The 26,713-nt window shown below is 37.6% G+C and overlaps 2 protein-coding genes across 3 annotated transcripts in view; one reads left to right on the top strand and one right to left on the bottom strand.

Annotated features, from left to right (window-relative positions):
* LOC126251872 (luciferin sulfotransferase-like) overlaps positions 1-20,109 on the top strand; it is a 146,008-nt gene extending 125,899 nt beyond the window's left edge. For both annotated transcript variants that reach the window (XM_049952561.1, XM_049952560.1), the window contains exons 5-6: positions 7,519-7,613; positions 18,903-20,109. In XM_049952561.1, coding sequence (XP_049808518.1) covers positions 7,519-7,613; positions 18,903-19,196 — 389 coding nt within the window. In that variant the 3' untranslated portion in view covers positions 19,197-20,109. The remainder of the gene's footprint in view (positions 1-7,518; positions 7,614-18,902) is intronic.
* A 57-nt stretch (positions 20,110-20,166) lies between these two features.
* Positions 20,167-26,713, bottom strand: part of LOC126251873 (luciferin sulfotransferase) — a 92,583-nt gene continuing 86,036 nt past the window's right edge. Inside the window, exons 3-7 of the mRNA XM_049952562.1 lie at positions 26,338-26,437; positions 25,657-25,810; positions 24,564-24,684; positions 20,988-21,082; positions 20,167-20,901 (exon numbers count right to left, since the gene is read on the bottom strand). Of these exons, the coding sequence (XP_049808519.1) occupies positions 20,602-20,901; positions 20,988-21,082; positions 24,564-24,684; positions 25,657-25,810; positions 26,338-26,437 (770 nt within the window). The 3' untranslated portion in view covers positions 20,167-20,601. The remainder of the gene's footprint in view (positions 20,902-20,987; positions 21,083-24,563; positions 24,685-25,656; positions 25,811-26,337; positions 26,438-26,713) is intronic.

Here is a 26,713-nt window from a genome sequence, read left to right as displayed (position 1 = left end):
AGAATCGGCCACTGGCCCAACAGGCGAGGCATCCTGTGGTGGCTCGGAAACGATGTCATCACCACTAGGAAGTACCCCGTACCTGTTGGAAAGGGGTAAGGCAGCTGCCACGCGGCCAGATCCCACCTTCGCCTTTCGGCCAGGCACGCGCGAGCCCACCACTGTCCGCCATTCACCCTGGAGTGATGGCTGACCGGTAAGATGCTCACTGCCGGAAGACGCAGCGACATCAGGGGTTCCATGCGATTCCAAGGCCACCGAAGTAGGCATAGGTCTCACCACAGTTGCCCCAACGCCACTACGAGCCGACGCCTGCGCCTCGAGCTCGATGAGCCTAACAGACAAAGCCTCCACCTGCCCCCGAAGAGTGGCCAATTCTCCTTGCGTCCGCTCACAACAACCACAGTCCCTACACATGACTATGTTTACCCTACAAGCGAACGGTGTACTCGCCTTATTAGCAGCAGGAAATCGAAGTGCTCTCTCACTGACGGTCTAACCGACACTGAGCTGTTCTAACCAAACAAACAAAAGCCTGTACGATACGAGGGTCGATAGCAACGGCGATACTGTACACTACACTGTTATTAAAATAAAAGGTTGTGTCTAGTAGGCACTCAAACACGCAAGAAATTACAAAAATAAAATAGTAACTACCCAGATAACTGAAATAAGTTGTACCTGTTTGAAGCTCGTAAAAATGTGTAACAAGCGAACGGTGTACTCGCCTTATTAGCAGCAGGAAATCGAAGTGCTCTCTCACTGACGGTCTGGCCTTTTTGCAATATCACCATGACTGCGCTGCTCTGTCCGGCCGTCTTGTTGTGTTCAAACAGGCTCGCTTGTGAAATTACAAATTTTCGTCTCCGCACCTGACTGCTTGCCTCTTGAAGGCTGGTATGGAGCTGCTTCGCATCCAGTAACAGTCAAAATTAGCGACTGCGTTACGGAACATTGTTGTTTGAATTAAAGAAATTACGTGTACCGAGGTATTCAGCCCTTTTTCGTCGTTGACTGTGATGTCTGTTACTTCTGAATGCTTTTCAAAGAGGAGTATCGAAAAGAAAGTTGAACAGTTTTCTCATATCGGGCCTTGGAAGATTACTTCATGGAAGCTACCCCCCGCGCCCCAAAAAACCTATTATATCATTGTGAACAAGAGGTGGTCGTGACTTCCAGTGCGTTAGCAAATCCGGGGATAATTTCTAAAAGAGAAATAAAATATCAAAAGCCTGACTCGTACGAAGAAAGATGATCAAAGTAATTCAAGCAAACCGATCTGTATGGAAAAAGATGGGTAGTTTCCAACAAATGTGTCTGGTACGTTACATTAAAACCAACTATTATTACGTGAAAATTTAGGTTATTGTGAACAAAGTGCCTTCCTTCCATCGTATTCGATTTGGAATAGATGGTTTCTGACTTATGAAAAGAGCTGAAAATTCAACAGAAATATATCACACTATCTTAGTAAAATATAATGACCGTCTTGTAAAAGTTGTTATTGTATATTTCAGCGTCAGTTTACATAGCTTGTGTAACAGTGGTTTGAGTTATCTGTTGTTTCATTCTAGCTGCTTCGTGTACACTTGCGAACGCCAGCTACTACACGGTCCAGTCACATTAATGCGCCCATCGCCTATGTTTGACATCAACGTGCAGCAGCAACTCACACACGGCAGTAGACGGTAAATTAAGCGTGTCGGGCCATGCTGTAATGCAGTCATTGTTGTAATGCGGAAACGGAGCAATTTATCTGACTTACAAAACGGCATGATCATTGACTTCCTGGTCAAGCGTAGAAGCACTTCCTAAACAGCTAAGTTTTTAAATTGCTGACGTGATTAAAGTGTATCGTGCACAGCAAAACTTTCCTATCCTAAAACGGCGCCGAGGTCACTGTGGTGCACCACGAACCATAGATGACAAGTGTGAACAACGGCTGCGGAGACGTTTAAGGCCGGTATTACACTATCAAAATCCTTTGTCAAAGTTGATAGGTCAAATATTTATGTCAAAGAAGTTTGATGCTGTAATAGGGCACTTTCTCAAATCTTGTCTGTCGTCAAATAAATTTGATCTAATCTAGGGCCTCGCTGTATATTTGGTCATAAAAGTGGCTTGTCTTCCGTTCACTGCAATGTGACATGTTACCACGTGGAGCGCTAGCATCGCTTCAGCGTTCTGTCATCTGTAGTGTGTTTATAAACATGGCCGATAAATTCAATTCGTGTGTACCGTCAACTACGAAATTAATAGAGATGTATGAAGCTGATGAGGCGCTTTACAACATGAATCACCCTGAATCAAAAAATAGATTAATAATATTGGAGATCTATAAAAATATTGCAGAGGTCATTAGCCGTGAGATACAGTTTTTCGGCACAAAATGTAATTGATTTGTTTATAAAATAAAAATAGTTCTTAATACACATAAAGTGTATTGAACATTTATTTACCTTCAGACATTGATCCTTTAGTGTTTTATAAATTGTTGCACACGTTTCAGGTATTATTTTCGTTAATGTGCACTGTGGTATTCGAGTGCTATACTGTAAGCTAGAGTAACTCTCTCCTGTAGCAAGAAATCGGAGTGTTACAGTGAGTCTGTGTCTGCAGATATAGCAGTTCTTAAGTGAGTATTGTGCTTTTTGATATGAGGATACACTTCACTGAGCACATACTGAAATGTATGCTTATCCATTCGTAAGTACGGTAATTTATGTACGACTTGACGTCCTCCACTACAAGCTCACGTAACAAGATTTGTTGAATACTTTTATCGTCTCGTCGCATAACCCACGGCTTCATCCAGGTACGTTTCCTTTTTTTCCCCCGCTTGTCCACATGTGCACACAGTGCAGTTGTGGTACATGCAACTGCTGCGGATAATAACAAGTTGTTGTTGTTAGCCATCTTGAACTTTGACGAAAAATATGATGACAGTGCAATACCCCTTTTTTGCGTCACGTCAAATATCTTTGTCAAATAAATTTGACGATTATTTGATCATATCTTTGATCAAATCTTTGACAAAGAAATTTGATAGTGTAATACCGGCCTAAGCGCGAAAAGATGTGCATCTGTTGCGCAACTGACCGCCTACAGCCCTAGATGAACCGAGGGGATACCAACAGAGTCTCCTCAAAGACAGTTCAGCGAACGTTATGGGCCTCTGCAGCAGGTGCCTGGTTCGTGCATCCATGCTGACTGCTGTTCGTTGGCGACGAAGGCTGCAATTAGCTCTCCAGTACCACAGCTGGAAGTCCACTGATTGGCATCAGGTGGCCATTTCAGATGACAAATGCCCGTTGGCGTGTACTGCGCGAGATGTCTGAAAGCAACACTCGTCGGAAGGGTCCTGCGAATATTACGGCAGGCGAACTACTCGCTGTTGAGAAATGTCGTTACACGTATTGCCAAATGCATTGAGGTTGACGGAGATAATTTTGAGCATTATTGCATTAATGTGGTATTTACAGGTAATCACGCTGTACCAGCATGCGTTCTCAGAAATGGTAAGTTTACAAAGGTACATGTATCACATTGGAACAACCGAAATAAAATGTTCAAACGTACCTACGTTCTGTATTTTAATTTAAAAAACCTACCTGTTACCAACTGTTCGTCTAAAATTGTGAGCCATATGTTTGTGACTATTACAGCGCCATCTATCACAAAGCGAAAAAAGTGGTCCAACTAAAACATTCATATTTGTTTACGTACTACACGAATATGTAATAAAAAAAGGGGGTTCCTATTTAAAAAAAACGCAGTTGATATCCGTTTGACCCATGGCAGCGCCATCTAGCGGGCCAACCATAGCGGCATCTGGTTCCCCCCTTCAAGCTAGACAAGTTTCGTTCTTTGTAGTTTTTTCGTTTGACGCTTATTTCGTGAGATATTTGGCCCAGTCACTATCAATGGACCACCCTGTATAAGCTTAGAGTGCTTTACACTGCACAACATAAACAGAGTCACTTTTTGAAACTCCTTAATTGTCTCCCATTGGGAGGCGGAAGTTCGAAATTTGGTTCAAATGGCTCTGAGCACTATGGGACTTAACATCCATGGTCATCAGTCCCCTAGAACTTAGAACTACTTAAACCTAACTAATCTAAGGACACCACACGACACCCAGGAAATTTGGTTCAATTGTGCATATAACCTACTCCTGTAATGTCGCAAAAGCGTGCCGACCTCTGTTGTCACCCTCCGACTCGGCGACGATTCAAACAGCAAGGTGTCGACACATGCGAAAAAAGGCCAGAGTTCAGAAGTTCATGTGACGTGTGAGGTGGGTCAATAACGTCACATTGCCATCGAATTTCATCACAATTCCGCCCAACGCCACCGCAGACGTGTCACACGATAAAGAAGGTCGACACACCCCTTCCTACCCACATTTCACACCTCTTATTGACGCCTCTGCCGTAGAGATCAGAACCGAGATGCCAAGCCTCGAAATCAAGCGGTTTTCTTATGGGTGCCGAGGAAACCATTTCGTACAGCGCCGCTGCCTTAGGGGATAGTATAAAGAGCGTCAGTGGAACCACCCTTTCCCCAGGGCATTGATTCCCACAGATTTCGCGGTCGAAAACGACAGTTCGCAGTGTGATGAGCAGCAAGACGAAGTTCTTGTCAAACTCTGACACTGCTGACACCCCCCGACGATCCATCCGTTCTCTAAGGACATCGTAGGCCAGCAACCCCATTGCACGTGATCGTTCCACTTTGGAGTGCAGTGCAACTGCAGTTTTTGCTCTTGTGACGGGGTGGAACCACTAAGGACCGTTCAAAACCACTCAACGAAATTCGAACGCCATCCGAAGCAGCTAATGATTTGCCAGCCCCCCAGTTTTGCGCCCTCCTGTGGCGTTATCACACTGGGGTTGACACCTGCTTCAATAAAACGGCTACGGGTGCCTCTAAGACCCACCATTTTGGTAACACCCTCAGTGCCACCTGCGCGCCTTCATTGAGCGCTTCAAAAATGTATCTGTACAGAGGCTTCGACATTCAGTCAGTTGAGTGACGATCCGCTGCTACTGTAGCGCCTACTTGTGCGTTTCCAGAACGTAAGAGGTGCCGACGGGTTGCCTGCCATCAGGCGTTAGAGAAGCAGCGGTGGAACTGGGTGGGGGTGGGGGAAGGGGTTGTTGGATCCTTTACCGTTTCATCTGCGTATGTGTCAATACTGCAACAACCCTCCCCCCCCCCCCTCCCTCTCCAGCCCGCCATAATCATGCCACAAATGCGTGTGAAACAGTATGGCAGTATGCCTGAAAAGTATAAACACCCTTTGCTGCTTTAAATCCTGTTCAAATTTCGTTGAATGGTTTAGAACGGTCCCTAGTGGTTCTACCCTGCTTACTAAAGCAACAATTGTGGTTATGCAACCCTCCAAAGAGGTGGACAACAATTAAATTCTTGACATCCTCTCAAATTCCAGTATAGCTCTAACAGGTAATACCTGTATATTTTGATTTCCGTTCAGGATCATATTTGCAACAACTACTTGAAATATATTATATTTGTAATATGTGTGGCTGTTTAGTACTTTATTTGTTCTGAGAGACGGGAAGTAAAAAAAAGTAAAAAATGTTTCTGGATAATAGGTACAAGTGCCAGAATCAAAACAGAAATATGAAATCAAACAATTCAGTCACCAGGAAACAATACAGTATATTTCCACTTTGAGAAACCCGTGTCCAGTCCATTTCTTCGACTATTGCCCATGCTACCAAACATCACAATCTAAATTGGTTACCAAATAATAACACCTGTCCAGGGTGACTCACAATACCCTATCTTTTGAAAATTACACCCACAGAAGTCCATGCCATAAAAAAGAAAATGTACCTGCTATTTCACAGTAACTCTCAACATTTGAAACATGACTTTGTTAACAACTATGAATCACAATTTCGCCATATACTCTCCAAGATTATTTACTGCCAACTTCTTGCATTCACCAGTTTCCAGAAACTACCAAAATTCATTAACCCTTCAGTTGAATGACTTAATTAATTACCCACTGACTGTGAAGTCTACGTAGTCATGCTTCCTATCTTGGTCCCTCTTACTACATGTTATCGATCATAGGCCACTTAAGTAAACTCACTAAAATGCTTTGAATATTGTGACACTGTAATAACCTCACCTCAAAGCGAAACCTGATTGACCATGAGAAATGGTTCATCTGCTAAATGCCAGTAAAACAGCCAGAATATCTCACCCTTTGCTATGGTAACAAAAATTCTTTGATATCCCATTGTTCATTTCAAAGATAGCTAAAGAAACACTCTAACTTTGATACTCTCACATGTTGTATGTAGCATATGTGCAGCCCTGTCCATATTATAAATCTGACCAAGTAATCTATAATTGCTTGGATCTGAAACTTCAAGTGAATGCAGAAGAATTTTGTGCAGATTGGTTATACAACATCTGTACGTAAATTGCATGGCTCATAACTGCACAAACATCATGGTAGGGGTGAAGACTACGGTAGTGGGGGAGGTTCCATTGCGAGTGACCACTGCGTGATAGGGGAAATGCATTTCAGCAACCTGAGCCAACTCAAGAAGTAGAATTTCTAACCCATTGCTAGCAAGCCTGCAAGTGAGTGTGTTAGGAGGTTATGCCAGTAAGACCAATAATTTGATATGTCCTTACTTTCTGACTTCAAGTACCAAATAAGGAAATGAGCACATGAACAACTGAGACAGCCCTTCTGATAGACACAGAGCATAGCTCAGCAGGTAAAAGCAAACTAATATGATAGCTCCTTTGGAACCAAGGGTTGGACTCACTTAGCAGCAAGAATGTGAATGCAGTTCTGGGCAAGTTGCCAGTTTCTTGTGCAAGCTGTAACTAATGGGACCTGACACATAAACATAGAAACATTATAATATGATTAAGATTTGTAGACTAATATTTTCATCACTTTTCTAATTACACTGATACTGTATTCTGCAAAATATAAGTAAACTATTTCTCTGTCATAAATTTAAAGTGACATTTCACTAAATTCCACACAAATTTCCTCAGTGTTAGAATTCATCTATCTCTTAAAATGTTATTATTAATTTTATTATTATTATTGTTTATTAAATAGAAAGATGTGATGTAGCTAGAAAATTGTTTCCACTTATTTCGTATGGAACTTAGTCTCCCTCAGAGCTGTCAACTGAGTGGGATATGTGTTGTTTTGATTTAGTCTCTTATTACACAAACAGTGTTGTAAATGCTTTTGCATTCTGAAAATGTTAGGATTAGCCTGTGTACCAAGCAAATGTCTAGGGTCATTATACTGTAATACACCACAATTAGAAAGACTACCTCACTTACATCTCAGCAGTTAATACTATTTGCTCACTTTTGGCCAAATTCACATGCTGAAGAGTACTAATTTCTTTAAATGTGTAAAATAGTATGCTGTCTTGCTTATAATTATCCTTAGTTTTCTCAATGGATATACTATCCTTTTTTTAAAAAAATGTTTCTCTTGTTTAGTCTGTTTCTCACCATTCTGGTCTCACATCCTGAGCTTCTGGGATCGAAGAAATGAGCCAAACATCTTGTTCTTGAAATATGAGGATATGAAAAAGGTAAATGTCCATACGTTATGTAGTTTTGTATGTCAGTATTAACTTGTCATGTCTGCTGTTAGAACTGACACTGGTAATGCAGTGAGGTATAACTAATATATGTAGTAGTTACTGCATGAAATTATGAAACTGGCAAAGCAGCTTTAAAAAAAAAAACCTCTTCCTTCTGATTTTTCTCATCATTAGTGTCATTTGGATGGTAGACCTGTACCCTTGCATTTCAATCAGATAGTGTGCATTCATGTTCAGGAAGTCCTAAGATGACAGTGAAAATCTTTCTAGAGCCAGGAATTTTTATGTTCACATGAAAATATTTCAGCAGGTAACAAATACAAAAAAAAAAAAAAACACTAATTTATATCAGATATTTTATTTCTACCAGTATTTTTATCTGACTTATTATGTCAATTTCTGATATAAGTAAAAAACTAAATTTGCAATTTGTAACCTATATATAATGGGATTTATTTATTAGACTTACCAAACGAAAGCGCTGGCAGGTCGATAGACACACAAACAAACACAAACATACACACAAAATTCAAGCTTTCGCAACAAACTGTTGCCTCATCAGGAAAGAGGGAAGGAGAGGGAAAGACGAAAGGATGTGGGTTTTAAGGGAGAGGGTAAGGAGTCATTCCAATCCCGGGAGCAGAAAGACTTACCTTAGGGTCTTTAAATATGTCTGCTTGTGTCTGTATATGTGTGGATGGATATGTGTGTGTGTGTGAGTGTATACCCGTCCTTTTTCCCCCCTAAGGTAAGTCTTTCCGCTCCCGGGATTGGAATGACTCCTTACCCTCTCCCTTAAAACCCACATCCTTTCGTCTTTCCCTCTCCTTCCCTCTTTCCTGATGAGGCAACAGTTTGTTGTGAAAGCTTGAATTTTGTGTGTATGTTTGTGTGTCTATCGACCTGCCAGCGCTTTCTTTTGGTAAGTCACATCATCTTTGTTTTTAGATATATTTTTCCCACGTGGAATGTTTCCCTCTATTATATTGATTTATTTATTAGTTTATACCTGGCGTATTTTTCAAATTGTAAACCAGGTATGTGGGAATAATTCTGAAGCTATCCATCGGTTCCTTCATTGAAGGAAGAAGCGTCAAAAACTGAACTGGAATTGATGCTGAGAACTGTAAATGAGCTTTTAGGAGACAAAAGAAGTGACTGTATGTTAGCATCATCTTATCATGATGGTTTACTAAAACTGTAGAACAAAAAGTAAAAACAGTAGAAGCAAAGCACTATGCCTTATGTCATTTTAGTTATCTATAATTGGGAACATTGGTGTTTACAACAAATTTTCAAGCTTTGAAAAAAATAAGTAGTTAATTGATTTATTTAATATTTCTTGAAGTATCAGCATTTTCAGCTCTTCAGCAGTCACCAGCTAACTATTGCATATATTTTCGTACATTTGTGCTATTTGAATAAAAGCTTTTATAATCATGATATAATCCAAAAGTACAAGATGTATGTGTGTTATCTGTCATAGTATTTCTGTAGGCAACAGTACTACTGAACATGTGCAGTATAGTTCAATGAGCAGAATAATTTTAGCTATATTCATATGCTTCTGTATAACTTCTAGACAAAATTGTTACTGAGACTCTTTCTTTCCTTTATAGTTGCTTCATATATAGGATAATTGTCCCACAAAATGATGACACTGACCTATAAACTTACATTAAAATTTCTACGAGTTCTGTAAGAATGGTTGAAGAATCTAAAGTTAGCTTCACACATTATGCTTTAAGGCTCTACTTCCACCTGCCCCCTCTCCCCCAAATTAAACACAAAGCGTTTTGTACAACTAAAAGGTATTTCACTTCTACTCTGAAGTACTGTACCTCCCCTTCATAACTGCTCTTCAACAATTGTCTTTCATTTGTTGTACTAGCATTACAAATACTGCTCACTTGTCAGTGCAAAGAAACTGACACTCTGCATTCTAACAATAATCACTGTTCACTGACAGCCACAGTGGAAATTAAACTGGAGGAATTATGAAAAATGGCAAACTGAAGTTGTGGAAAGAGTTTCTGAAATCCAAAAACTCTTCCTCACTTTTCGCTGTGGCATGGAGTACAGAACAGGATAAGTAATTGCTACTAGATCAGCAAGAATTGGCTGTGGCCACGAAGTGCATGAGCATTGCCATAATGTCAGATGACTTGGACTGAGTGAGGTGGCGCAGTGGTTAGCACACTGGACTCACATTCGGGAGGATGACAGTTCAAACCCGCATCTGGCCATCCTGATTTAAGTTTTCCATGATTTCCCTAAATCGCTTCAGGCAAATGCTGGGATCGTTCCTGTGAAAGGGCACGGCTGATTTCCTTTCACAGCCTTTCCTAATCCAAGCTTGGGCTCCATCATTAATGACCTCGTTGTCGATGGGACGTTAAACAGTAATATCCTCGGATGGCTTGCAGTATAGTATGATTTTCAATTGATCATAGATCAAGGGAAAATAATTTGGCTTAGAATGTAACAGCAAAAGACAGAAATTGAAAGATCAGACAAAAATCAAATAAATACAAAATATTGTTGAAACAGAGACAGGGAAAGATGCCTCAAAGGATATAACTATTTCTTTTGAAGAGAATAGGTGCACCAAGAAAAACATTTCATGTGGAGCAAACATTTTTAATTATCATTTTATAAAACTATAAATGAAAACTGGTCCAGTAAGTTCAGAAGTGAATGCAAAACACCACTAAATAAAGAAGAAAAGAAATGAAAATTTCTCACACATCCGCTTGGGGAATCAGGAAAATCATCATGTCTCTCAAAAATGGAAGTTTCTAGGAACTGATAATATCTGGTGAAGAGAATGATAATATCTAGCTTTATAACATGTTGTTCAGTTCAATTGAAGAGGAGTTGACATTAATACAAAGGGCAGTCAGAGAAGTCAGACGAAGATATATAGGAAGAACAAAGATTACTGCAAAGAAACCTTGTGTAACACAAGAAATACTTATATAATAGAGGGAAACATTCCACGCGGGAAAAATATATCTAAAAGATGATGTGACTTACCAAACGAAGTGCTGGCAGGTCGATAGACACACAAACTGACACAAACAAACACACAAAATTCAAGCTTTCGCAACAAACTGTTGCCTCATCAGGAAAAAGGGGAAGGAGAGGGAAAGACGAAAGGATGTGGGTTTTAAGGGAGAGGGTAAGGAGTCATTCCAATCCCAGGAGCGGAAAGACTTACCTTAGTGAGAAAAAAGGACAGGTATACACTCGCACACACACACATATCCATCCACACATATACAGACACTCGTGTGGATGGATATGTGTCAGTTTGTGTGTCTATCGACCTGCCAGCGCTTCGTTTGGTAAGTTACAAGAAATACTTAAACTGATTAAAGAAGGAAATACAAAAATGTTCAGGAAAAGACAGGGATACAACAATGTGAGACACTAGGCATGAAATAAATAGGTAGTGCAGGGAAACCTAGGCAAAATGCTGAAGGAAAAACTTGAAGAAATCAAGAAATGGTTGGTCATTGGAGGGACTGATTCAGCATACACAAAGGTCAAAAAAACCTTGAGTGAAATTAAAAGTGAGGGTGTCGACATGAAAAATGCAAGATGAATTCCACTGTTAAACATGGAAGAGATAGAGGGTAGATGGAAAGAGTATTTCAAAAGCATCTGTGAGGGGGAGAGGAACTGTATGATGACAGTACAGAGGAAGAAAAGGAGTTGGTAAGGAAGACATAGATCCAGAATTAGAGTCAGAGTTTAATGGAGTTTTGGAAGACATTGGACCAAATAAGGTGGATGGCATTGACAGCATTCCTTCAGAATATCTATTAATCATTGGTAGAAGTGGCAACCAAGTGACTATTCAACTTGGTTTGTAGAATCTCTGACACTGGAAACATATCACCAAACTTTCAAAAAAATGGCATCCACACAATACCAAAGGTACCAAGTCAGGTAAATGTGAGAAGTATCACATAAAAAGTTTAACAGCTAGTGCTCCTAAGCTGGTAACAAGAATAATATACAGAATACCTGAAAAAGGAATTGAGGATGATCAGTTTGCCCTTTATAGGATTTTTTGACCTACAAAAAAACATTCAGCAATGTAAAATGGTGCAAGATGTTGAAAATTCTCAGTAAAATAGGTGTATCTTATAGAGAAATATGTGTAATATACAATATGTACTACAACCATGAGGGAAAAATAAGACTGCAAGATCAAGAACAAAATGCTTGGTTTAGTGAAGTTGTAAGACAGGAATGTAGTCTTTAGTCATTATCTTAATTCATACATCAAAGAAGCAATAAGAAAAACAAAAGAAAGAGTGAAGAATGGAAATAAAATTCATGGTGAAAGGGTATGTATGCTAAAAATCACTGATGTCATTCCTCTCTACAGTGAAAATGAGGAAGAATTTCAGGACTTCTTAAATGGAATGAATGATCAAACAAGCATACACTAAGGACTGAGAGTAAAGTGAAGAAAGACAAAAGCAATGAAGAGTAGCAGTGATCACATGATGTATGAAGCAAATAGGGTATGAAAAGCAGATTATCACATGCAAAGTGGGCATTCATAGCCAGAAGACATCTACTAATATCAAACATCAGACTTAATTTGAGGTGGTAATTTCTGAGAATGTAGAGCACAGTATTTTATACAAGTGGATCATAGACTGTGAGAAAAACAAGTCATTCGAGATGTGACGCTGTAGAAGGATGTTCAGAATTAGATGGACTCATAAGATAAGAAATGAGGTGGTTCTTGACAAAATGGTGCTAGAGGAATACACGGAAACCATGGGCAAAAAGAATAGGGGACAGGGTGGTAGAACATGTGTTAGGTTATCAATGTATGACTTCCATGATACGTGAGAGAGCTGTAAAGGGTAAAAACTGTAGAGGAAAAAATATTTGAAAACATGTCCAACTAATAATCGAGCATGTTGGCTGCAAGTGCTGTGTATCTTCCTTTGCCATATGTTTAATAAATACATCATTATGTAAAGGTATTTTCCAGTGCTGATTGAAATGGACGGTTGGTATGCATCTCTACAGAAAGAGGTGACCCCACATATGTCAGTAACTACTGATCGGCCTCACTCCTTTCACTGTTGTCCACAATTTTTAAGAAGCTAATGTACTCAAGGATTGTCACACATCTATGTATTATTATGATACTTAGTTAATCACAATATGGATTTCACACTCTACTGAGGCAACCATTTATTCTCTCAGTGAGTCCATAATAAAATTTTTTAATCATAAAATATCACCAGCTGAAATCTCCTGCAACTTATAAAAGTCATTTGATTGTGTCAGTCATAATACTCTGTTACATAACATGATATTGCAGTGCCTGCAATTTTAAGAAGAGCAATGCAATGTTCCTTGAGACTGCATGCATGTTCGAAGGAACAGGCACTGCAATGACTACAGTCATTATGAAATACTATCAGCTGTATGAGGAAATAGTAAAAGTGAAAATTGTGCCACACCAAACTTGAACCCAGATTTCCTGTATGCGTATATGTCTGAAGGAGCATTGCATTGTATTTCACAAAAACACAGGCACGGCAATATCATACTTATCTGCTGATATCAGACTGTGACTTTAAATTAAAATATCCTGCCCTGTATGGGAATTACATAATGTGTGTACGAGTACAGATTGTAATGCAGGAACAATGACGTATGGAAGTTTGGCTCTGGCTGTGAATCATGCATGGCTAAAGCAGTTAAGGTAACCAGCCACATGAAGTGGGAAATCCAGGTTTGAGTCCCACTCCAAAACAAATTTTCCTTTCCATCATTCCCTCATACAGCTGAGTTGTTCATATTCACAACTCTCTATACCTTTCATACACATCTGTGAATATATTTTATGTATCTGTTACATAAAATGTTTTTTTGGGATATATGGTTCACCATACACCTGCTTCAGATACCATTTAAGAAACAAATTGCAGGAAGTTATACTAAGGGGTGTTGAAGTAATATGAAAAGATAAGTACACCATATCACTTTGTGGAGACAAATTAAAATGTGTGTTCAGAAAGCGCAATCATTCAAGCAAGCAGACCACATAATTTCTTGGGTGTGCACTTTGAATGGGTGTGTTGAGAGGGCTACCAAGAGTCACGTACCGTTGAGAAGACTGTCTCTTCTGCAGAAAATACAGAACCCATTGTTACTCATTCACTTGAATGTGAGTGGCATGTCAGTTGTAGATCTAGGTTTTCAGTACTGTGGAGACAGGAACCAGAGAGAACACACTTAACAAACAGGTTGGAGGTGTTGTCCTCCTCTGAAGATGAAATTGAGCCAGTGAGATTCTCCTCATATTGGGAAACCTGCTGTGTCCTGTGTCAAGAGGAGGCAAACCCCGATAGGTAGGAGCCTGTTTATCAATGGCAGTTCAGATGCGTGGCGAATAATGGTACCCTTTAGGAAAATGACAAGGGATCAGAAGGAACACCAGGTACACTCTGTATATGCCTGGGACCCTCATACAGGATGCTGAAGAGACTATTACAGCAGCCATTGGGAGGACATGGTGTAACCAACTGCAGACATGTCATTCCAGAGACCAGCAGAGAATATTAAGAATACCAGTCTTGCTCACAGAGTTTCAGTGAAGCTCACAATCCACAGGATTGTCCCAAGAAAGCTAGAACCGGAGGCTGCGAAGATTCTGTGACAAGCTAGGCTGTGACTTCATACATTTGCTCCATATTGTTGAGAACTCTAGGATCCCCATAATTGGGACAGGTGTGCACTATATGTCAAAGGCAGCTACCTATGTAGCTGGCTGTGTGAGGGTTATGCACAAGGGTTTTTAGGTTAAGTGACTCTCCATCCAGTCCAAATAATGGTACCTGTAGGGAACTCAGAAATACCTGTGTAAGATCCAACCCCCCCCCCCCCCCCCTGCAGGCAAGAGTGTCAAAATCCTAGTGGTTAACCACTGAAACATTTGCAACAGAACACCAGAGTTTGAAGTGCTCCTAAATAGCAGTAAAGCTCACATAATAGTAGGCACAGAAAGCTGGTTAAAACCTGAAGTTGACAGTAGTGAGACCTTTGGCAAAAATTTAAGCATATACCAAAAGAGTAGGCTAAAGCAAAATGGAGGTGCCATATTTATTGCAGAAGACAAGAAACTCAAATCTACCAAAATAGAAATCGAAGTTTCATATGAGATTGTTCAGGCAAGACTCAATATCAAGTGTTCTATTTACCTCCTGACATACCTCCTGATGTAACTGAAAATTTTAGAGGAAACCTAGTTTGCCTGTATGTAAGTACCCCAGTCATACTGTATCATCAGAGGAGACTTTAACCATTCAACAATCAATTAGGATATTTACAGTTTTATTAGTGGTTGGCAAGACAAGACATCCTGTGAAACATTTCTAAGTGTCTTCTCCAAAAACTACTTGGAATGGATAGTTCAGAATCCCACTCATAATGGAAATGTAGTAGATAAAATGGAAACAAACACACCTAACTTCCTTGAAGATGTCCATAACAAAATTGGTATCAGTGCCCATGAAGCAGTATAGCAACAATGAGTACCAAAGTTCAAAAGACAACCAAACCAAGAAGAAAAATTTACATATTCAGTAAACTGGACAAAGAAGAAGTAGTCTCATAACTGATTGAGGAACTTGAAAATTTTAGTCAGGACAGGAGCATGTAGAGAAAGTATGGCTTAAGTTTAAGGAAATAGTTGACCATGCACTGGATAGATGTGAATGGAGTAGAACAGTTTATGATGGGAGGGACCCTCTGTGGTATACAGTCGCTATGAAAAAACTTCTAAAGAAAAAGAGGCTATTGCGCAGTAGGATGAAAGAAAGCATAGGGCTGTAGATAGAGATATTGTGAATGAAATGATTTTGGCTGTCAACAGAGCAATGCATGGAGCCTTCAATGACTACCACAGCAGAATATTGTCAAAAGACCTTTCTCAAATCCCAGATGAATTCTGGTTGTATGTAAAGGCTGTTAGTGGCACAACAATTAGTGTCCAGTCAATCACAGACTAGATGGGAACTGAAATTGAGAGCAGCAAAGCAAAAATAGAAATGCTTAACTCTGATTTCAAAAGTTAATTTATGAAGAAAAAACCAGGAATATTCCCACAATTCACTTATCATACCAACTGAAAAGATGAGTGAAATAGATTTGGGAAACAGCTGAAATCATTAAAACTGAACAAAGTCCCAGGGACTGCTGGAATCCCTATCAGATTCTATACCCAATTTCCAACTGAGTTAGCCTTTCTGTTAACTATAATCTATCACAGATCCCACAACATAAATCTGTCCCCAGTAGTTGGAGAAAGCACAGGTCACACCGATCTAAAAAGGGTAGCAGGAGTGATCCATATAAATGCTGTCCAATATCCTTGACATCCATTTGTTGTAGAATCTTACATCATATTCTGAGCTCAAACATGATGAGGTATTGGCATCTCAAACAGAATGACCTTGTCCATACCAAACCCAACTCTCACTTTTCTCACATGACATATTGAAAGTCATGGATCAAGGCAGTCAGGTAGATGCAGTATTTATTCATATCTGAAAAGCATTCAACTCAGTACCACATCTATGCTTATTATCAAAAGTACAATCACATGGGGAATCAAGCAAAATTTGTAACTGGATTGAAGATCATTTGGTAGGGAGGATGCAACAAGTTATTTTGAATGGAGAGTCAACAACAGAGGCAGACATAGCTTTGGATGTACCCCAGGAATTGTGTTGGGACCCTTGATATTCATTATACATATTACTGGCCTTGTGAACAATATTAATAGCAGCCTCATCCTTTTTCCAGAAGGTGCAGTTATCTACAATGAAGTATAATCTGAAAAAGCTGCACAAATATTTAGTCAGACCTTGATATGATATCAAAGTGTTGGACAGATGGGCAATTTGCATTGAATGTTTGCAAATGTAAAACTGTGCACTACACAAAATGAAAAATAATGTAGTATCACATGACCACAATACTAATATCAATGATTGATCTGAAATGGAATGACCATATAAAATTGATCGTCGGTAAAGCAGATGACAGACTGAGATTCACTGGAAGAATCCTAAGGAAATGCATTCCAAAAACAAAGGAAATAGGTTACAGTACACTTGTTTGCCCACTGCTTGAATACTGCTCACCGGTGTGTGATCCACACCAGATAGGGTTGAGAGAAGAGATAGAGAAGATCCAACGGAGAGCAGTGCGCTTCGTTACAGGATCATTTAGTAATCACGAAAGCATTACAGAGATGATAGATAGACTCCAGTGGAAGACTCCGAAAGAGAGATGCTCAGTAGCTCAGTACGGGCTTTTGTTGAAGTTTCGAGAACATATCTTCACCAAGGAGTCAAGCAGTATATTGCTCCCTCCTACGTACCTGGGTGTAACACTTCATAGTGCCATGAAATACAACAATCACATAGGCTTAGTTGTGAGTAAAACAGGTAGCAGACTTTGATTTATTGGTAGAATAGAAGGGAAATGCAAACAGTCTAGAAAGAAGATTGATTACAAATCCTTTGTGTAACGCAACCTAGAATATCACTCAAGTATGTGTGACTCCTACCACATGAGACTAATAGGGGGTACTGAATTTACATGGAGAAGGGCAGCACAAATGGTGACAGGTGTGTCTGACCCACAGGAGAGCATCACAGAGATGTTGAAAGAACTGAACTGGCACAGACCTATTTCAAGAAAATCTACCTACAAAGTTTCGAGAACCAGCTTTAAATTATGACCTTAGAAATATACCGCAAACTCCTATATATAGCTTCCATTGCTACATGAGGACAAAACTAGATTAGTTACAGCATACACAGAGGCATTTAAACAGTCGTACATGAAGGGAACAGGAAAAAACTCGTATAACTGGTACAATGGAATGTCCCCTCTGCCATGCACTTCACAGTGGTTTGTAGAGTTAGATGGGCATTTGTATAGTGATTAAAACTTAAACTGAAAAAAATAGAACCATGTACTATAAATTATAAAACATTAAGCTTCAGATTCTTTTGTCATTTGAATGACTGCCAACCTTGGGGACTTATGATTCAGTAAGTAAACATATTTTGCATATTTTTATTCACTGATGTCTTTTGGGTAATATTCTGGACTAACTCTTCACTTATTTTTGACAAAAAATATTCTTTGCACAAAAGAATGTAATTAGAACCACTGTGTGTGGTTGACACATATTTATCTTGCAAATACCATATCTGATTAAGGAATTTGGAGTATTATTCACAGCCTCACAATATTCACAGATGAAATTTGCTGTCAACAATCTATTACAATACAAAAGTAACAGTGGTATTTCCGAATACAGTACTATAATGAGATAAGATCTGGATTTGCCTCTAGAGAATCTAACTTTGGCTAAAAAAAGGAATGAAATACACAAGTGGTAAACTCTTAGATAACTGCCCATGTAGATAAAATGTATCAGATTGTCAGATGATAACACCATGGGTTCTGGAATTTACAAGTGGTTCAAAAATTTAAAAAAGGGAGACGTATCCTATAAGGATGCCCATCCCACTAGATATTCTTGGTTCCAACATAAAGTGTATTTCTGTCCGGTCTTTTATTCAGTTGACTCTATTCACATCATAATGTTTGTCATGAATATAACATGTGGAACATGGAGGAAAAGAGAGAGGGAGAGAGAGATTATCGTGAAACCTATAAACCAGTTATTACAGTAACTACAGCTCAAGTTGTGCAGAAAAAATGGAATAGTAAATAATAAAATAAGAAATGCTATGTAATATGAGTTAAACAATAACAATAGTAACAACAATAGTAAATACAATTTAAAAAAAAATTTCTCTTTGGCTTAGGAAGTAAACAGTTGCAAAGAATAATGAACTGAAAGAATGATTTATTTCTGTTGCAGTTAATGAGTAAAATGTCTTCATAAATAAAAGAAACTGACAGCATGTCAAGCTTTCATAAAAGAAATTCTCTTTGCATGAAGTATTACCTGTACATCATATGACCTGCTCTCCATTTTTGTTACAAACTGGGTATATCAACAACATAATTGCCTAGTAGCAGCTGCAGTTTCTTTTATATTTCACACATTCTGATGTGTTTATTTATTGCTACCTCAGCCTATGATATGTATTTTGCATTTGAAAAATCACTCTGAGCTATTTATGTTTCCAGATTCGATGTAAATTGTTTACAAATATTATTTATTTTACATCCTTTTTTTATTTTCAGGACCTTCCATCTGTCATTAGAAAGACAGCAAAGTTTTTAGGAAAAGAGCTCAATGATTCACAAATTGATGTCTTAGCTAATCATTTGAGTTTCCAAAATATGAAGAACAATCCATCAGTAAATTATGAAGCTGTTGTTGAGATAAATCGCACATACAATCTAATAGCAGCTGATGGAGAATTCATGCGAAGTGGTACAGTTGGAGAATGGAAAGCTAAAATGTCACCTGAGTTAATTGATAAGTTTGAGAAGTGGGAAGAGGAGAATCTTAAGGACACTGGCCTTACTCTGTGAGAAGGTCTACATGAAGTGTTACTATCTGTCATTAAAATGATGTCAGTACTCTACCATCATTTCAACTTCATCTCTGATCAACAGTCTTCCACTTGTAGAAATGGCTCAGGTACTCAAATAAGTTGTACATATTTACCTGTTTACAAAACAGTGAAACACACATTTGTATGCAGTCTACTTACAACAAAAAAGCAGTAACATTTACATAAGTGTAAAATACCTAGTTGTAAAATACATCCCATGACAATACAACCATTTAAGACAGGTATGAAGTTCTGAATGATTATGTTAATCAAAAGTTTAGTTGTTGTTTTGTTTTGTAACAAAGTACTAGAATCCACCAATAATGTGTAGTTATTTTGAAATACCTAAATATTTTACAGAATGGTGGGAGCTGAGAACAAATGGCATCCAGTTGAAAAAAATTCTTTATTAATATAAAACTCTGTTGTGTTACCTCACTGATACATTCAGTTATTAAGTAAGGTTACTGCCTTTATCTTAATATCCAAGTACAAAACTATACAATCTTCAAGAAACTAATAAGATAAGTTTAGCTCTACATGTCTTTTTAAAATGACTTCTTACAGAATTACAAATGATGTACTAATAGCCAAAGATGTTGTAAGAAGTGCCATGCTACTTAGTCAGTAGTCATCCACTGCATACCTACATTTATTTTGTTGAACTGCATATGTGTGAATTTGACAAGAGTAATACCTGTGTTTTTCTCACATTAACCTCATGTAACAATAAGGTCTTCAATTTTGACTTCTTTCAATTTTCTTCATTTTGAATGTATTTTATTGTTTTTGCATTTAAAACTAATACTTCAGTTCCAGTAACCTTTTTTATAATGAAACTTTTTGTACATTCTGTAAATAAATTGTGAATAAATGATACATTTGCACAACTTGTTATCCTTTCTGAAGTAAAAACTACTATAGTTAATCTAGCTCAGCCAAGGCTGATTTAAGGCCTAAGAAACACAAGTGGCCACTTGAGGTACTAAACTGAGATGGAAAGGGGGAGGGGAGTAGAGGTGCACAATTACAAAATAGGCATACTATTGTATCGTAATTAGTTATGAGAAGAGAGACAGATGAAAGTATGTGTGATGAACAGGAGGGGAGAAGAGCAGGGGGGAACGGGGGACGGGGGGGCAGCACCAAATGACATTCTGTATGGCAAAATTTTCTTGACCTGGCACTAAACTCAGCACAATAGGATCCACATTCCAACAAAATTTGCATCACAGAGTCCACATTAGTGCTGTACTTTGCTTTATATGGGGCAACATTCACAGTGCACTGATTCAGTTGTTGAGCAGGAGCTGTTTGTAACATGAAATGATGGACATCATTTTCAGTATTTAGTTTCCAGGGAGAATGGACACTATGTTTTTTCAGTCAAAAGTAAGACCTGTTCCCCTGATGTTTTCTTCAGTCCATGCATCAAAACGAGCAGCCATTTCTTCACTCATATGGTTTTTCCAATCTCCAATTTCACCCTTCCGAATGAATCGGAGGTCACTCTTATTAAGAAATTCAGGACCATTTTTCCTTGCAATAATTGGCTCAAGGTTTACTGCTGGATTTTTCTTCATATTACCAAAGCTGAGGTATTCAGCCAGCTGGTTTACTTGTTCTTCCGTGAGAGTCTTACCCAAGAAAGCTGCTGCTTTACGAATAGCTCCTTTTTGATCCTGCAAAAATTAAGAGGATAAATAATTTGAGAAAAATTGAGTAGTAATTTCAGTTCTGTCAATAACTGTGTAAAAACTGAACTTACCCTTTTCATATCTTCATACTTGAGAAATAATATGTTTGGTTCATGTCTTTTCTTCCAAAAACCAAGTATATGATTCCATACAGGGCCAACAGGAGCTGCAATATTAATATACATATATTTTCATAATGCACAAAAAAGGAACAATAATGATTCAACATTTTACTGTGCAATGTAGCCACAAACATATTGGAATTTGTGTTGTGTGATTCTGAGAATAAATATCTAAAAATCATTAATTTTTTGGGAGTGTGTCAATGGGATATAGCAGTGCCTGTAAATTAAACTGATGCAGATGTAAATAACAGGGGGTCAAATCTATTCTTATGGATACAGTTCATTAAACATCAATGGAAGTGAGTATGCGAGGGATAGAGGGTGCAAATGTAACAAAAGGAAAGGTTTTGCATAAAAGACAGAAAATTTCATTCACTCTGAGCATAAAAGTGAGTAAGTCCAAACTACCTGGGATTAATTTGTGACACCGATAAAATGATTAGTCAAAAAGAAATTATCATTTGAGAAAAGAGATACAATATTTCATTTAGATTCAAGTAGGCACTAGGAGAGGAACACTCAGCAGGATATGGGCGGAATACATCTGGGATATCAGTGCAAACAACATCTCAATTGGGACTGTGTAAATGTAGCCTTCATGCAATCAACAAATAATAAGCTACAGGTATTAGTCAACCAGTAAATGATTGTTTTCTGAGCTAGCTTGAAGAGCCCTTCACCAATGTAATGACGATTGTGACAATGTCTGTGTATTTTAGAGACTAGGTGTAGACTTAGAAGTTGTACGAGTGTATCTAGATGATGAGGCAACAATTAAAGGATTACAATACGGTAAGATTTGATATAGGAAGAATGGTGGTGAGGAGATGTAATCAGATATTGTGGTAGCTCTGCCTCACGAGTAAGGATAAATTTATAGAATGAAATATTGAAAGGGAATCCACAGAACACTCTGATAAAGATGGCTTGCCAGTTCTGGAACATGGAAAACTAACAACATTCAGTTTAAGAATGAATCTTTACTCAGCTCTGGAATCTGTGTTGTAATGAAGCTTACTGAGAGATGAAATGTAATTCACTAGTCAGGCCTCAAACCTAAGCCCTGGCCTCATGAGGGCAAAACTCTCACCAACTGAGCTATTCATTTTGGGAACACCCCATAGACTGTCTCAATAATTCTCCTTCATTTTCTCTCTCAAAAGTGCTAAGGCAGTGAGGTAGTTTTGAGGAATTCTACAGAGTTTGGAAAGATGACACTGGCAGATTGAAGAAATGAGGCAGGCCAGAGGGTAAGAATATTGTACATAAAATGTAAGTATTTTAAGTCCAGTTTGGCACACACTTCATTCTATTATGTGTATGTATTCAGGTACTTAAGTTATGACATATGCTACTTTAGTTCTAGCTAGTGTCTTTGTTAGAAGAAAATATGAGCCTCTTGAAATACTAAAATTATTACTAGGTTTCACATGACTAGTATGCATTATATATGCCAAGAATCCAAATTGTGTAAAATTAACATCAGATTCACAGTATTTTCATGAAAATATGGTCTACACACTGCTACTCTAAATAAGATTGCAATACCTTTTGCTCATCACTGTCATGAGAACAGCATTCAACGTAGGTATGAGGCAAATGGCAAGCAAGCACAAAATAACTGACATGTAGTTCTCAGTAAAGAATATTCCTTTATACAAAGTAAGAAAGATTGATTTTAACAAGACTCTGTATGAGAAATATATCTGTTATATATTAATACATTAAGTAAAAAGAATGAATGAAGTACATGTGTTTAATTATCATATATCTGTTTATGTAAAAGAATTTCTAGTTACATTGAACGTGTCAGTAATGGTGTGATGATGCAAAAGAATGAGTCTGCTCACATTAATAACAAATTATGTGTCATGACATTAGTTCGTGATTTCTTTCGACCTTGAGCTGTGTCCTTGAAATGACAATTTTCATCAAAATTGTGGAGTTTAATGGCAGTAAACAAGCAGTTGTTTACAAATGAGTATTTGTATACAATCAGAAAACAACATGTACAAGAGCTGACACAAAATGAATGAGACTTCTGCTGGAAATCTATATACTTATCAAATATATCCACTTAGTGATAGATTCCTTGAGAGTAAACCCCATTTGAGTCTACAAACACCATCATTGTTTACTTCCATTGTTCAAATCATTTTTGCAACAGATTTTTTGTGAGGTTGTTTGGGAGCTCTCCTTACAAAAAGATATCTGCAGTAGGCTAATAATCTACTGCCTCTGAACAGAATGTTTTTTGAGCTTGAGCTATGTTCTCATGCTGTGCCACATTTCATCACATTGAGATGCACACTAACCACTACAACAAACTTAAATGAACATGACAATGTATTCTTTATCTATAACTAAAAACATTAATAAGGTATACTGTTAAGGTTTTATTTATAAATAGGAACATTAATAAGGTATATCTTTAACTTATTTTTAAATGCACATGTGTTATCTGTTTCCTGCTGTCTGCTGGTAACTTAAAATTTTAGAAAACATCCTGTAATTGGAGCAAACAGTTATCAGTATAAAATGCTAAAAATCAAATAAAAACAGTTTTTATCACATTTTCAGATTTTTATCTGTTAGCAACCAGTTTCAGCCCTTTCCTCAGACCATTTTCAGGCTTTTCCCTGCCATTGTGGCTGCTGGAGGGAGCAGACAGAGCAAGATCCGTAGTAGTAAGAATGTCACTGCAGTGCCTGAAAATGGTCAGAGGAAACAGCTGAAACCAGTTGCTGATGAATAAAGATATGCAAATGTGATAGCAACATACTTGTTTCACAACAACGGACATTGATATGAATGTTCCTGTGAAAATTCTTCTTCCTTCTTATGCCATAAGAGGATATTTCCCAGTTAGATTGAAATTTATAATTAAAGTTCTTTGCAAAAAAAAGTTGCTTTAAATATGTTAATACCAAGATTCCTCAAGAGGGCTCTCCTTCACATTGAACTTTTATTACCATGTGACATTATGATCTGTCTTCTCTGTAGAATAAAGATTTCTGCTGCTAATTTTTTAACTAACCAAAAATGAAAATGTGTCAAGAATTTGGGTATATTTATCATTACAGTTGATGTGTAATCAGTTTTTATGTTGCACATGCTACAGCCATATTAAGTACAAAACTAGACTAAATGCTCATCACCTCATCTGCAATCAGTATGCTTTTGTTTTTCATTCCCTGTTGTATTTTCACAACCAGGACACTTCACTGCTTGGGACTAACAGTGAAATAAAGAAGCCATTATTACAACTGAATTGGAGATAACCATGTGTGCATTTGTACTAATAGTAAAACAGAACTAAGTGCAAAGCAAAATCAATCTGGCGTTGTGTACAGTGTATTTGAAAATTATATTTTTAGCCTTTAGGTCTTCCAGACACAAAGAAGTTTTATGTATAAAACACAGTGTATCTATGAAATAACATATAGTTGCATAATCAATGTATATTTTATCATACATGCAAAAAATATTAAAAACCAAAATATCACAAAACAGCTTTCTTACCACGGTCCTTGAGAAACAAGTCACAGAAGTCTTCAACTGTGCCCTTTAGGTTGTGAATCAACATGCAGTAGTGATAGTAAGACACACACATATCCTTTGGATTTCTTGCCACATATACTATCTAAAGGGAGAGATGTATCAATACTTATCAATATGTGCAATTTATATATCACATTTATTTTTATTGTATAAAATATGTCATTTTGGAAATTAAGTATAAATGTTTTCTCAACATTGTGTTACAAACAAAACCACAAAAATATATCACATACACAAAAAAGTAATTACCAGCAGAAAAACATATAAAGTTTTTAAATCCTGTGTTGATTTAATTTCATTTGTCAGCACTTGCAGCACACACAGTTATCATCTTTACATGTTGCTCCTGCTACATCCATCTTGTTACTGTGTATCCAAGTTAAATGCAAAAATATGTTTTCCAGTTTGCCCACTTATGGATGACTATACACAAAAATCTAATACATACCCGTTAAATCAAAAATTCATTATTCGCTTACTACATTGTGAGATTGCTAATGAATTATTGCATGCAATTTCCTGCCAGGAAATACAGACAATATAGAAAGGAAGTTCCAGCCAGTGCTGGACATGACGAATACTGTAGTGAGAAAAGGAAAGCTCAGGCATACTCATGTGGTATTACCAATGAAAAATTTGGAGCAAACATTTTCTGATTCATACGGAGCATAAATAGTTGTGAAGTCTGGCATAAATGTGAGTGCATGCAAGTGACTGAAGCTGAAATTGCCTTGTATATTGGTAAATGCATTGCCTTGTATATTGGTAAATATCAGTTCTCCCAAAAATATGGTTTAATGTGCTGTCCCCAAACGTTCACTGGTGGTGGCACATTTATGACATGTTGTTGAAGTCTTCCAATTTCTGTTGAATTAATACTAGCCAACAGCCAAAGATAAAGTGAGTAAACAATAAATAATAATCAGCAACAACAATGGCAATGTATAACATGTTCACATGATTGACAAATGTTTAGATGGAAAGACCATTTTTAAAAATCAATATTTATATGAAGTCTGGAAAGATATTAGCCATGTCTGTGTAACTTTATTACCTTGGGTTTCACAACATTAATTTGTGTAGGTAACAATTCCAGAGGCAAATGGCTTTTAATGAAGCGAGGCCTTGGCATTTTTTCAACCAAATCAACAGAATTTCCAAGTTCTTTCATCCATTCCTTGTTATCATCTACCATAATTGCTGAAAGCCTGAAAAACATAGCAATAACATTGTTAGCACAGAAATTATTGAAAAATGTGAATAAAAGGACTGTGAGTCCAGCCAACACAATGCAGCAGCACAGTTGTGTGTGTGTGTGTGTGTGTGTGTGTGTGTGTGTGTGTGTGTGTGTGTGTTTTGTATTCTAGATCAACAAATGATTTAGTCTGAAGGTTAGCATAGCAAGCTTTCCTCTTCTTTTGTGTGTGCCTTCTGACAATGCCTGTGCTATTTGCTAGATGATCTCTATTACTCCTAAAGTATTTACATTCTGCCATAACTTCCCACTATATTAATAAATAGATAAAATTATTTTGTTTTCTGAGTAGAATAAATCTGAACAATATGAGAAAGAACCTAAGAGATCAACCAGTTTGAAATTTAGACTAACAGACAAACTACAATAATTTCAGTTCACAGTTTAACAATGTTCATCAAGCTACATTAGTTATTAAGTAATATTTCATTCATCTGTTGTATATGCTTATACCACTTCTATTTACTATCAGACACTTACTCAAGCAATGGTGTCCTCAACTGTTGCATTGTTTCTTTAGCCTTCTTGAAATCCAGATCATTGGCAATGCACCACACCATCTCTTGTGCCCATGTGCTACCTGATTAAATAATAATAATAATAGTAATAATAATAATAATAATAATAATAATAATACATCAATGCAATACAGCTACATCCAAACTTATATATACAACTACAGAAATCTGTAATTATTGACACTTGTTCAATTACCCGAAAGTTCCTAAATGCAATGTAACATATACCGTACAGTTAAAAGGAAGTCACGCTTGATCAAGGTCCGCGTCACCTTCCATTTTTAACCAGACATAACGTCTGAGACAAGAAAGAAATAATAATAATAATAATAATAATA

The sequence above is a fragment of the Schistocerca nitens genome, chromosome 4, assembly GCF_023898315.1.
Source record: "Schistocerca nitens isolate TAMUIC-IGC-003100 chromosome 4, iqSchNite1.1, whole genome shotgun sequence".
In the NCBI taxonomy this organism is placed as follows: Eukaryota; Metazoa; Arthropoda; class Insecta; order Orthoptera; family Acrididae; genus Schistocerca; species Schistocerca nitens.
This window is presented reverse-complemented; position numbering and strand designations above follow the sequence as displayed.